This window comes from Tachysurus fulvidraco, chromosome 1 (assembly GCF_022655615.1).
Source record: "Tachysurus fulvidraco isolate hzauxx_2018 chromosome 1, HZAU_PFXX_2.0, whole genome shotgun sequence".
Classification (NCBI taxonomy): domain Eukaryota; kingdom Metazoa; phylum Chordata; class Actinopteri; order Siluriformes; family Bagridae; genus Tachysurus; species Tachysurus fulvidraco.
In genome coordinates, this window is record NC_062518.1 from 2,327,721 (window position 1) to 2,342,413 (window position 14,693).

Genomic DNA, 14,693 nt, shown 5'->3' on the forward strand with positions numbered 1-14,693 from the left:
TGTTTTAGTAAGTTATTGAGACAAAAACGCAGCTTGAGACCACAAAACGTGAACTCCTGTGAAGATGTCAGAAAAAGTTCACTAAAACTAGAAACTCCTTATTTATGGCAAGTGTTACCATAGCAACAATGATATGTTTCTTTGTTTTATTAAGACACATCACATTTAAACCAAAAATATCAGTCTTAGTGCTTGGTGACGTGACGATATAATAAAGATACCGAGATAAAAGATGCCACAGGTTCTGATTTTCCTGCTTGTCCACTGAATAATACACCATGATGGAAATGAGTGCATCGTCTCCCCTCACAGTACCGTATGCTCTGTGCTTCTCTTCCTATGTCTTTCACTTTGGGCCAAAAGTGAGGCCCTTGCTGTAATTGTACATTCTGTGCTCTCAAACTGTCCTGTGCGCCACCATCAGCGACAGAAAAATGAAAGAAGTGGGAGGACAGGTTTGATGTACAAGGACACAGTCACACACACACACACACACACACACACACACACACACACACACACACACACACACACACACACACACACACAGTACGTTATTGAAGCAAGGCTCCGACTGAGGGGAAGGTGATGGGACACCAACCTTTTTGTTAAAACAAATAAAGTCCTATTTTATTATTTGTATTACAAATAATAATAATAATAATAATAATAATAATAATAATAATAATAATAATAATAATAATAATAATGAGTAGTAGTACTAGATAAAATTTCCTGTCATAAGACTTTTGACCTTTTCTTAATCTGTAATTAAAAGCTAAGGCAGAGCTAAAAAAAAAAAAAAAGCCTTCTACCTGAAGGTCTCTTTGGCAAAATTTAGAAACCTATATGACACATTGTGATGTTTTCTTGTTTGTAGGGAAGCTTATAGGTTATTGTGCCATGTTTTCCGCAAATAAGGAAGCCTATGGGGCACTTTTTATGTTTTGTTAATGCCTGTGGGGCACTTTTTATGTTTTATTGCATGTAGGGAGGCCTATAGGTCACTTTGTTATGTTTTATTGCATGTATGGAGGTCTATATGGCATTATTTATGTACTATTGCATGTAGGGAGGCCTATAGGGCATTTTTTTTATGTTTTGTTGCATATAGGTCAGCCTATATGGCACTTTTTATGTAGTATTGCATGTAGGAAGGCCTATAGGGCCCATTTTTATGTTTTGTTTCCTGGAGGAAGCATATAGTGCAGCCTTTTATGTGTTATTGCATATAGGGAAGCCTGATTTGTTGTCTGTAGAAAGCCTATATGGTGCTTTTTATGTTTAACTGCATGCAAGAAGCTTTATATGGCACTTTGCATGTTTTATTGCATGTAAGAAAGCCTATAGGGCACTTTATCATATTTATGTGTGTGTATAGGACAGCCTGTAGGGCATCACATTTTCTTAAGTGTAGGGAAGCCTCTATAATAATAATAATAATAATAATAATAATAATAATAATAATAATAATAATAATAATAATAATAATAATAATAATGAACATGATGATGTAATTGTGCAACTCCATTTTTGTTGTTGAAATCTTGAAAAAATATAAATAAAATTAATTATAAAAATATAATTATAAAAAAATATATAAATAAAAATAAATTACAATAAATAAATTAATTAACAAACAAATAAATCTTATTATTTTACATATTATTATAATCACATTATAATCATTGTGCCAATTTACAAAAAATATATATATATATATAAATGTGCACAAAGAGGTCCTGGTTATTTATTTATCAAACAACACAGCAGATTTTTGGGCCATTAAACACCACAACAGCTTGTTCGGGTTCGAACCTTTGCACCAAATAATGAACATCATGTTCTCAGTGTGACTGAAGGGCAAGCGGTTGCTGTGTGAGCAGGAATTGTTAACACGAGTTATTCTGGTTTTCAGTGCATCATGCTGAGCTCTTACATGCCTTCTCAACTCAGATGTAGTTTAGCTTAATTTTTTGCAATTTTGCACATTCTTTTGGGATTAAATTGGCAACTTGTTCTGACCTGCACCCTTTCAGTCGCTCTCACAGCCTATCACTCATTATTATAAAACACACAGGTTCATAACCGACTGTGACACCCCGAGCGAACGGAGCTCCAGTTACACAAATACACACACAATCAGTAAAGAAAATAAACCCCATGTGTGCAGGTTCTCCACTCAAACCACTGAGAAAGCTCTTTAAATGTACTTTACTCAGAACAACCTTTTTATTAAGTAATAGCATTTTCTCTCAAGAACACTCTTAAGGAATAGAATCACCAAATGTATTATAATCAAATGAAAGTAACAACCGATTATCAGTGTTTATTTAGAAATTAGAAGATTTGTGAAAATTAATATATCAAAAGTGGCTTTGTTGGACTTTGAGTAACCTTCTATAAAAAAACATGCAATTGATCAATGTTCAGAATTCAATATTCAATATATCAATTATATAATATACAAATATTCAAATTAACCTATGACGTCATCTAACGACTTCTTAGCCTCTAGATAATTTCTCCCTGAAAAGGAGTTAACAACGCTGTATGCATGTATGTATGTACTGTATGTATGTATGAATGTGTGTGTATGTGTGTGTGTGTGTGTGTGTGTGTGTGTGTGTTTGTATGTATACACTGAGTTAACAACGTGATCACTGGACTGTTTTTAATAAATAAATACAGCCGTCATTTCTGTTTCTTTGTACTCGGAGCAGGCAGGTGTGCTCCAGGTGAGTTCCCGGTGTGCTCTAGGTGTGCTCTAGGTGTGCTCCCGGTGTGCTCTAGGTGTGCTCTAGGTGTGCTCCCGGTGTGCTCCCGGTGCGTTCCCGGTGTGCTCTAGGTGTGCTCCCGGTGCGTTCCTGGTGTGCTCTAGGTGTGCTCCCGGTGTTCTCCAGGTGCACTCCAGGTGTCAGGTTGATGCGCGCGCTTTTCTTCAGGATGCGACCGCTGTAGCAACTTGGCGCGCTTTCAAGATCGGAGGGGTTTCTGCTGCGCATGCGCACCACGCGCCGTACATCCGCCCGGTATATGAGACCGAACTCGGACATGGTTTAATTTTTTTTTAAAACAGTGTTCGAGATGGACGGGACCGAGGCAAACCGGAGGAACTGTACGAGAAGCGATACCGCAGCGGATTCGAGACCAGAAAAGAAAAGCGACTCGCGGGAGCGCGTGACACTGAAGAAGGAAATCGGTTTGATGAGCGCGTGCGCTATTATTATAGGTAGGTTCATTTCATCATGTTCATTTGTGTGTGTTTGTGCGTGTTTGTGCGTGTTTGTGTGTGTTTGTGCGTGTTTGTGTGTGTTTGTGTGTGTTTGTGCGTGTTTATAACCTGCTGTTTATTTTGTTTCATACTTCCGCCTTAAAATATTAATTTGACAGCTTTATATCTCAGAGACTGGAGGACAAAAGGGAGCTGGAAACTTTGTGAAAGGCGGCGTCATGTTGTTATATACAGTGTTATATAGTGTTATATAGTGTCATATACAGTGTTATATAGTGTTATATATAGTGTTATATAGTGTTATATATAGTGTTATACAGTGTTATATACAGTGTTATACAGTGTTATATACAGTGTAGAGTCGGTGTAGGCTCGTGCATGCTTTAGGTATAATAACAATATCACGGTCATATACACGATTTGTGCTCGTGCGTGCTTTAGGTATAACAACAATACAATAAATAAATACTGTTATATTAAGAAGCACCACTTGTCTCTGAAGAAGAAAACTTCTGAAGTGTTAGCAATAATCTCTCTCTCTGTCTCTCTCTGTCTGACTTTCTCTCTCTCTCTCTCTCTCTCTCTCTCTCTCTCTCTCTCTCTGTGTCTCTGTCTGTCTGTCTGTCTGTCTGTCTGTCTCTCTCTCTCTCTCTCTCTCTCTCTCTCTGTCTGACTTTCTCTCTCTCTCTCTCTCTCTCTCTCTCTCTCTCTCTCTGTGTCTCTGTCTGTCTGTCTGTCTGTCTGTCTCTCTCTCTCTCTCTCTCTCTCTCTCTCTCTCTCACACACACACACACACACACACACACACACACACACACACACACACACACACATACACACACATCCACATGCAGTATTGCATCATTAGGAAGTTGTACTTGAACTACAGCGCCTACGTGGCTACAAATGCACGTTTGTGCACGCGTTCACTCGCCACGTATTTCCTCAGCCCTTGGCACGTATCTCGATGACTTGCAGCACGACTACAGAAACGTTAAAAATATCCCCTTTACTATACTATGCTTCGGGTCCGAGCACGGAACCTTTGATTATGATTATAAATCCTACTACTATTGAGGAAGTGTAGTCTTTAGGAGCACGTGCGTGTAGAGGCAGAACGTCGTACGACTGCACGTGCTCGTTTTATTTCTCTTTATAATAACTGTTATGTTTGTTGATTGTAATAACGCACATATGATGTGTTTTTTTTTTTTTTTACTAAACATTAAGTGTTACATCAGAATATGCATACAGTATCTTTTGTACCTGAAGCATGCATTTACACTTTGGGGTAATTAAGGTGCACTTACAGTATGTACCTTAAATTATTTTTAAAGCGTCCATGTGGTTCTGTTTTTCCACTGAGTCGCAGTCACTCTGTTTTCAGGGAGCTGTTTTTATTGGACGACTCCTACACTAGTGCAGCTCGTACGCTCTCAATATAAATGTAGCTCGTTTCGACGCCGACTCAAAGTAACATTTAGAAATAGCAGCCCACAGAATCATCGCTATTGTTAGAACACCGTAATAAAAAAAGCATAACAATAAAGAGATGTTAGTGAGTTTCTGTCACTAAAGGTACATAAAGGTGTCTAAGACATACAGTATCCCTGACACTACCGGTGTTCCCAAATACAAGGACGCTTCCAGTTCAGTATTCATCTTCTAGAGTTTACACCTTCTCATATACATCACTCCATCATGCACTAGATGTGTGGGACATTTCATAAGACACACTACATGTTGTAATAGATCTATTTCGACAACTCGCACAGGTCATGTTACATGTCACATCTGGATCTGTACGTCAGCCGAATAGACGGTGTATTAAAATGTAATCAAGGAAATGATTTCTGGTAGTATCACTCTTTCAAATTTATTATTTATTTATGCAAATGAGGCTGTGTTAGATTTGCATACCTTATAAAACTAGTCCAATCTTCGAATTGAATAGCATGTTGTAGACAATAGCATGTGTCTGTCATACGGATTCTTTTTTCTACCATTTTTTTTTTTCAGCATAAATCCAGTGTTTCCATTTGCAGGATTTTCTCTGTAATAAGTTTCTAAATAGTAAAGTTTGCACATTTTATGAACATAAGCCATCCAGCACTCCACAAAATAAATAGATTTTACATAAACACGGTTTCATTTCTAAATCACTTTAGATACGTGTCAGAAAAGAAGCTGACGTACACCGCGGTGCGATCGTGTCGAGGAGGCGGAGCCTAAAGGCAGTTTTTTTGCCTCATGGCCTATTACTGAGTAACTCCGTGTGGAAAGTTGGGACACGCTGAGGAATGACCTTCATGAGAACATTTTATCGCTCAATCCCCTTTGGAAAAATTTGGATAGTTCCACACTACTCTAATAAAGGTCAACTTTACTCAGTGATCTTAACGAGAGGTTTTTGGACACGTTGTCTTTATTAGGACACCAAGTGAAGCCACATGAGCAACAGTAGGTACATTAACAGTAGCCTACACGCTGTTAGTAAACACAGTATGGTCCCTTATTTAAATTCCCACCGTACTTCCCACCAGGGTTTGCCATGCTCGCTCTGAATGCCAGCGTTTGATGGACTATCTGCAGGTCTACAGGTCAACACGCTGTGGTCCATTTCAACTGAAATAAAGCCTCTGACTTAGTGGCCGAGCGCCAGAAACGAGAGACGCATTAATGCTATACAAATCTTACATGTTCACTCGAAACAGTCCAAATAAACGCTTCCTTCCTGCTCCGAGTCTTTATTTCCGAAAGAAAGAAGCGTTGTGTGGATGAAATCAGGGATGAATGAGTGTAATGGAGATTGTTAGTTACTGCTAATGCTTCTAAACGGTTCGGTACAAATAAGCAGGAAAGAGCGAGCCAGGCTTTATGTTTCCCTGAAGCTCGAGGACGACGGAGATGTTTCACAAAGTCGTCTGTCAGAGAAGCATCGCGGTTTTGCCGCACGCTAGTCACCTGGAGGTGTGAGAAAAAGGACACCAAACCTGTTCAGGCACCTGTCTGACCCCTGAACTCAATAGTGACCGAAAAACAGGATAATTAGAGAGTCATTAAAGGCTTAGAGCTGGTGGAAACGTACATTAGCACAGTCACAGCAACCGTCAACACTTTGAGGGATACATTTTTTTAAAACATTATTATTAATTATTTAGTCTTGGAAAATAAACTGTTAACATTCAGGTCCAAAATATTTGAATGATGACCAAATGATAGAAAATATTAAAAGTAAAAATGAAAAAACACCCGAGACCTTCTGACGTGAGAATATTTACTGCACTAGTCTGAATGATGGTGTAAAGTGTATTAAGACAATAATGTGCTTGCGTGTGCACGTTAGTTTAGTGTTTACATTTTTACTGTTACCTCCCGCGCACAAGCGATTTCGTCCGGAAAGGAAAGTGACGTGTGAAAGTGTTTTTGACTGTGGATTTCCTCAAACATGTCATACACACACATAGACACACATACACACGCACACACATACCCACATGCACATACACACATGCACACATGCAAACATACACACACACACACACGCCCTCTTATATGCAGGGTTTCCTGTTTTGCCCCCATCAAGTAGAAAGGAGACTCTGACCTAGAAACAGTAAACTGATAAAATAGAGGTTACACATTTAAAAAAAGAGAGAGAGATATACAGTAGTTTGCTCACTTACACAACAGACCACCATTACGACTGAGTCGACAACAAAGTTCCGGCAGTGATGGCGAATTTTTACTGTGTGTTTAGTGTATAGTGTTGAGTTCTGCTACGACGACTAACTACAGTTCACCAATAGGAGCTCGGCAAACCCGGAGCAGATAGAAACGTGTCTGTTTATGCAAATGAGCTCATGAATGATTAATGTAGCATCATCAGCAGACGTGACCTGTAACTCTTAACGCCGTGTCTTTAACCGCCGGTCTGTTAGAGCGTGACGAGGAATAATCTTAAACGATCTAAATCCAGCTTTAATAAATCGACGAAACAAAGGCCGCATGACGACACATTAGACATGAAGGTGCTGTTCTTCGTAGTTGCTCCGAGGTTCTTAATTAAAACACTAGATTTAATTAAACGTGAGTTACTCGTGAGTTCTACATCTACACTTAGTATTAAACAAATTAAGTTAAATGTCAGAGGCGACGTCTCTGTTTATACGCTGTATGTTATTCATTCATTCATCTTCTACCGCTTATCCGAACTACCTCGTGTCACGGGGAGCCTGTGCCTATCTCAGGCGTCATCGGGCATCGAGGCAGGATACACCCTGGACTGAGTGCCAACCCATCACAGGGCACACACACTCTCACACACACACTACGGACAATTTTCCAGAGATGCCAATCAACCTACCATGCATGTCTTTGGACCAGGGGAGGAAACCGGAGTACCCGGAGGAAACCCCCGAGGCACGGGGAGAACATGCAAACTCCACACACACAAGGTGGAGGCGGGAATCGAACCCCCGACCCTGGAGGTGTGAGGCGAACCTGCTAACCACTAAGCCGCCGTATATTATATATATAAAACGTGCAGAAGTAAAACCCCTCCCCTGCGTTGCCGTAGATGCCGAAAGGATTCGGTTCGTCCGTTAGTTACTTTGCCGCGACGTCGTGCTGCAGCTCGCCGTGTTTTTAACAGGAGTTTCAGCAGGAGTTTCAGTAAGAGATTAGAGGTAAGTAAAAGGTCACATATAAAGCTGTGGTCATGACAGTTCTGTTCTTCACTTCCTTATAGACATCAGGGTGGTTTGGTGTGTAACATCATCATGGTTCTGTAGATCTTTACTGTATCTGTTCATTCTTTCTTGCTTGCTTTTCTTCTTTCATCAGTGTGCTTTCATCCATCCTTTTATTCATTCATCCTTATCCCTGTATTCAGTAACTTTTCCACCGTGCAGTCGGTTCATTTAATCGTTCATCTATTCACTCGCTCATCTAACAGACCCTCCGTTAATCCACATTTCTCCAGGTACCGATCAGTTTATTTATCTGTCTGTTCATCCATTCTTTCATTCTTCCATTATTCCATCCATCAGTTCATCTGTCAAGCCATTCATCCATCCATCCATGTCTAAAATGTTGTTTGTTGTTTGTTGTCCATGTCATTCGTTCATTCATTCATTCATTCATTCATTCATTCATTCATTCATTCATTCATTCATTCATTCATTCATTCATTTGTTTATTCATTCATTCATTTGTTTATTCATTCATTCATTCATTCATTTGTTTATACATTCATTCACCTGTCTATTTATCCAACCTTTCATTGACCATCTGTCAGTTCATCCGACTCTCCATTTATCCATCTGTTTATCTATTCTTTGATCCATTCACTCGTTTGTTCATTCTTTCCAGTCATCGCTCTACTAATCCGTTCTTCCGTCACTTCAGCTTTCCATTAATAATGCTGTTCCTTTCAGTCCATTCCTTCACAGATTACTTTATCCATTACTTTATCTATTCGTTTTTTTAATCCATCGGTCAATCAGTGCATCCATCCATCCATCCATCCATCCATTCATCCGTCAGTAAATTTACCCACTGATCCATCCATCGATTCGTTGCCGGATTGTTTCGTTCGTTCATTCATTTTTTCATTCGTTCATTGACCTCTTTATCCATTCATTCATTTATCCTTGAATCCAACTTTTTATCTCTATATTTTTCTGCTCATCCTCCCATCATTATATTTACTCATCCATCCATTCATCCTTCCATTTATCCATCCACTCCTTAACTCTTTGTTTGGTTTTATATTCCTCCACCCATCCTTCCTTCCTCTTTAGTACATTAGCACCTCTCTCTCTCTCTCTCTCTCTCTCTCTCTCTCTCTCTCTCTCTCTCGTGCTGAGATCATCTAATACAGTATTGAATTTCCACCCTGTGATGTTTTCATCCTTTCACTCATACAGTACTCAGCTTTTCTGCAGCACACACACACACACACACACACACACACACACACACACACACACACACACACACACACAGAGGATGTGGTGAGATGCTGTCTGCTTTTCTTCCTCTGTTGTTCTGTATCTAGGAGCGATGGATAAATCAATAACACACTGGGTCAGAAAGTAAACACAGTAGAGCCATCTTTTGCGTGAGACAGAGTAAGCTTGTGGACGTCTGCTAATAAATCCTGAAATCTGGAAAAGGGTTTGTCTGTGATGCTCAGGGGACATTCAGCTCCATCCAAAGGTCTGACTGATCACCTTTATCCTATATACCACATCAGTGGGCGTGGCCTCTTCCAGATCGACTCCGCCCTCTCTCACAGCACCACGGCTCTCTGAATGGTTTAATTAGGAAGCAGCCAATTAGACCAAAGTGACTTAATATTTAACGGTTTAAAAACAAACAATAAAAGCTTCCGGGGGTCACGGTGGCTTAGTGGTTAGCACGTTCGCCTCACACCTCCAGGGTCGGGGTTCGATTCCCACCTCCGCCTCGTGTGTGTGGAGTTTGCATGTTCTCCCCGTGCCTCGGGGGTTTCCTCCGGGTCCTGTGGTTTCCTCCCCCGGTCCAAAGACATGCATGGTAGGTTGATTGGCATCTCTGGAAAATTGTCCGTAGTGTGTGAGTGAATGAGAGTGAGTGTGTGTGCCCTGTGATGGGTTGGCACTCCGTCCAGGGTGTATCCTGCCTCGATGCCCGATGACGCCTGAGATAGGCACAGGCTCCCCGTGACCCGAGAAGTTCGGATAAGCGGTAGAAAACGAATGAATGAATGAATGAAAGCTTCCACTCTTTCCCTCTCCCACAAACACACACTTAACGACAGGAAAATAACCTCATTCTCTTTTTTTCACCTGCGACTGTATTTCACAATTACATCCTCCATCGCTCTTATGGAGATCAGACTCAGGGGTCGTGTCGCTCGGACCCGAGCGTCTCTTACAGAGACCTACTGTAAATCTTGCTTCTTCAATCCGTCCGTGATAGCAGCCAGAGTATGAGCTTTTCTTTTTTTTTCTCTGTCGTTTTTTTCAGGTAACATCATCGGTTCAGGTATCTTCATCTCTCCAAAGGGGGTTCTGGAGCATGCCGGCAGCGTGGGCTTCTCCCTCATTGTCTGGGTCCTCGGAGGAGGGATCTGTGCTCTGGGGTCACTGTGTTACGCCGAACTGGGCGTCACCATCCCCAAATCCGGCGGAGATTACTCCTATGTGACGGAAATCTTTGGAGGACTGGTGGGGTACGAGGGATTTGTTACTTCCTGCTTTTCTCGATTTATGCTGAATTCAATTCATTTCCTGTCACAGAAATCACAATGTTTTTGTATTTGAAACAATTACAAACTTTTTGTAAAAAGAGAGGAAGAAGCAGGAAGAGAAGAAGAGAGAGAATGGGAACGAGATACAGAGAGAGAGAGAGAGAGAGAGAGAGAGAGAGTGAGAGAGATACAACTGTAGTGACGGAAAGAGATGGAGGGAGGGAGAGACAGTGAGAAAGGGAGAAGCAGGAAGAGAAGAAGAGATAGAGAGAGTGGGAACGAGATACAGAGAGAGAGTGAGAGAGATACAACTGTAGTGATGGATTGAGAGAGAGAGAGAGAGAGAGAGACAGTGAGAAAGGGAAAAACAGGAAGAAAAGAAGAGATACAGAGAATGGTAACGAGATACAGTACAGAGAGAGAGAGAAAGAGAGAGAGATACAACTATAGTGACGGATTGAGAGAGAGAGAGAGACGGCAAGAAAGGGAGAAGCAGGAAGAAAAGAAGAGATAGAGAGAATGGGAACGAGATACAGAGAGAGAAAGAGAGAGATACAACTATAGTGACGGATTGAGAGAGAGAGAGAGAGAGAGAGAGAGAGAAAGGGAGAAGCAGGAAGAAGTGTTCCTGGATGGCCTAGTGGATAGCGAATCCGTTTAGCATGCAGAGAAGCAGGAAGAAAAGAAGAGATAGAGAGAATGGTAACGAGATACAGTACAGAGAGAGAGAGAAAGAGAGAGATATATAGTGACGGATTGAGAGAGAGAGACAGTAAGAAAGGGAGAAGCAGGGAGGGAAGAAGAGATAGAGAGAATGGGATGGAGATACAGAGAGAAAGAGAGGTGCACCTTTAGTGATGGACAGAAATCTAGAGAGCGATAGAAAGACAGACGGTTAGAAGAGAGACAGACAGAGTGAGACCCGAGAAAAGGGCGAGAGAAAAAGACAGCGAGAGAGACAGATTGAGAAAAGAGATAGCGAGAGAGAGACAGATTGGGAAAAGAGATAGCGAAAGAGAGACAGATTGAGAAAGAGGGTAAGACAGAGATTGGGGTGGGAGAGAAAGACAGATTGGGAAAAGAGATAGCGAGGGGGAGACAGACGTAGAAGAGATGCAGAGAGACGCGAGTTTGCTGACAGGCTTCGGGTTCAAATATCAGTCAAACGTCATCTTCCCAGTGAAGGCTGAAGGACGCGTCTCTCGGCCTGGACAGAAGACACCAGAGTCTCTGAGTGAAAAAGGTGTCTGACTCATGAGACTGGATTTCAATACAAGACAGAAGTGAGAGCACAAAGTTAGGCAATGAGTTAAACCTGGTGGCTTCAAACATCTCTGCAAAAGTGGACACACAGACAAAAGTGGACACACAGACAAAAGTGGACAGACAGACAAAAGTGGACACACAGACAAATGTGGACACAGACAAATGTGGACACACAGACATAATGTGGACACACAGACATAATGTGGACACAGACAAAAGTGGACACACAGACAAATGTGGACACACAGACAAAAGTGGACACACAGACAAATGTGGACACACAGACAAAAGTGGACACACAGACAAAAGTGGACACACAGACAAAAGTGGACAGATGTTTATCGAATCCTTGATCAAGTGGGCAAAGTTTTATTAAACATGGAATACATGTTTGAGTGCAAGATGCTATAAATGTATGTGTGTGTGTTGTGAGTGTGTGTGTGTGTGTGTGTATGAGTGTGTGTATATGAGTGTGTGTATGAGTGTGTGTATGTGTGTTTGAGTGTGTGTGTGTATATGAGTGTTTGTGTTTGAGTGTGTTTGTGTGTGTGTGTATATGAGTGTGTGTGTGTGTGTGTGTGTGTGTGATTAATAATCTGTTTTAAACGCCAGCTTCCTGTTGCTGTGGAGTGCAGTATGGATAATGTACCCCACCACACTGGCCGTGATCGCTCTGACTTTCTCAAACTACGTCCTGCAGCCAGCGTTTCCCAACTGCCTCCCTCCATTTATTGCTACCCGCCTCCTGTCCACTATCTGCATCTGTGAGTTTCTCACACACACACACACACACACACACACACACACACACACACACACACACACACACACACACACACACACACACACGTCTCTTATCCTTTAAAGCAGTTATGTCCCTGCAGTGTAAGCAGACGTGCCAGGCTCACGTCAGAACTGGAGTATTTATGGCGATAGAAAGATCAATCCAGTTGAGCCGACACATGCAAAAGAGCACAAGGAATGCCTGTGTGTGTGTGTGTGTGTGTGTTGAGTTGGTGAGTTGGAAGGAGGGCAGTTTTGTGGTGTGTTGCCACCGGTCTTATGACTCGGCCGGTTTGGACCTGTATGATCTGGAGTCTGATAGCTGGAGAACATGAGGAGGTGTGAAGGGGGCGTGTGCTTGGCCTTATTTATTTATTTATTTATTTATTTATTTATTTATTTATTTATTGTATGTGAGCCATTTCCATGACCAGCAGCATCCCACTTTATTTTTGGCAGCAGAATGTAAACTATAATATAAGAACCAGAGAGAGAGAGAGGGAGAGAGATAGAGAGAGGGAGAGAGAGAAAGAGAGAGAGGGGCAGAGGGAGAGAGATGGAGGGAGAGAGAGAGAAAGGCAGAAGGAGAGAGAGAGAGAAAGAGAGAGGGGCAGAGGAAGAGAGGGTGGGAGAGAGAGATGGAGGGAGAGAGAGAGAGAAAGGCAGAGAGAGGGAGAGAGATAGAGAGAGGGAGGGGGAGAGAGAGAGGGAGGGAGAGAGAAAGAGAGCGAGACAGAGGGAGAGGGAGATAGAGGGAGGGAGAGAGACAGGGAGAGAGGGGGGGCAGAGGGAGAGAGGGGGGAGAGAGAGATGGAGGGCAAGAGAGAGAAAGGCAGAAGGAGAGAGAGAGAGAGAAAGAGAGAGGGGCAGAGGAAGAGAGGGGGGAGAGAGAGATGGAGGGAGAGGGAGAGAGAGAGAGAAAGGCAGAGAGAGGGAGGGGGAGAGAAAGAGAGCGAGACAGAGGGAGAGAGAGATAGAGAGAGAGGGAGAGAGACAGGGAGAGGGAGAGAGAGGGGGGGCAGAGGGAGAGATGGAGGGAGAGAGAGACAGGGAGAGAGAGATAGAGAGAGACAGAGAGGGAGAGAGAGAGAGAGAGATAAAGAGAGAGAGGGGCAGAGGGAGATAGAGAAGTTTAGGGCACTTACTTTTGCCTGGTTTTGTGGAGTTTTTGTCCACGACCTGTCATGTAAAATTCCTTACAAACAAAGGTTTAGATGTGTAAAATAACTATGAATGTGAATAACAATGACATGAAGCTTTATTACTCACCGATGACTGATTAGTGGGTTGTTTTATAGTCATGTTTAAGTTGGACCACAGACTCAGTTGTTATTAAACATTCTGTTTGTCAGCTCACTGATTAGACTGAGAGGGTAAATAAGGTCAGGGAATATTTTCCTCTCCGAGGCAGTGACTCAAACACAACACATTTGTATTTCCTGTCTGATGGCTGATGTTTTTGATACTGAACGTCTTTTTAAAACCAACCTCCATATAAATACGAGCAGTTTATTCGTTCTAATGAAATAAGGCAAAAAAAAAAAAAGGACATTAAATTCAAAATCTTTGTATTTTTGCACTGACTTAAAAAAATTGGTCGAGAAACGAGGACAGATAAACTGTCTAATAGAATGACATTTGAAACGGGGATGTAAACTTTTGCCCTCGGTGACAAAGGCTTGTTTTTTGATCCCGACCTGCGCTGTTATCCAGCAGTCTTCCTTCCTCTCTGACAACAGAACACTTTATTGCTTTTTTACGACCCATAAAAAAGGTCAGAGGTCAAGTTCAGGGTTTAGTGAGCGAGTGTGTGTTCAGAAGGTCAGGTTGTGTGTGTCGGCGAGGACATCGGAGCACCTGATCCTCACATGGCGAAGCGTCAGCCTCTGTAATGGTACCAGGCTATGAGCGCCACCCGCATTGTACATTGTTTTTTTTGGGGGGGGTCTGGCCATCGTCATGGCAACAGCAACGTTCGGAGGCGGGGCCAGCCAATCCGAAATAGGAGAAAGAAATCTTTCTCAGCGAATCGTCTCACGCTTTACCGATTTTATTCACAAAACTCGATTCTGGTTCTGGTTCATGATGTGTGTGTGTGTGTGGGGGGGGGGGGGGGTAAGAGAAAGAAGAAGAGTGAGAGATAAAACAGAAAGGCAGAGGCAGTGAAAGACAAAG

The 14,693-nt window shown here is 42.1% G+C and overlaps 1 protein-coding gene across 1 annotated transcript in view; it reads left to right on the top strand.

Moving 5' to 3' along the window:
* The first annotated feature begins 3,078 nt into the window (after positions 1-3,078).
* slc7a10a (solute carrier family 7 member 10a) overlaps positions 3,079-14,693 on the top strand; it is a 31,890-nt gene continuing 20,275 nt past the window's right edge. The window contains exons 1-3 of the mRNA XM_027174222.2: positions 3,079-3,232; positions 10,247-10,451; positions 12,348-12,499. Coding sequence (XP_027030023.1) covers positions 3,088-3,232; positions 10,247-10,451; positions 12,348-12,499 — 502 coding nt within the window. The 5' untranslated portion in view covers positions 3,079-3,087. The remainder of the gene's footprint in view (positions 3,233-10,246; positions 10,452-12,347; positions 12,500-14,693) is intronic.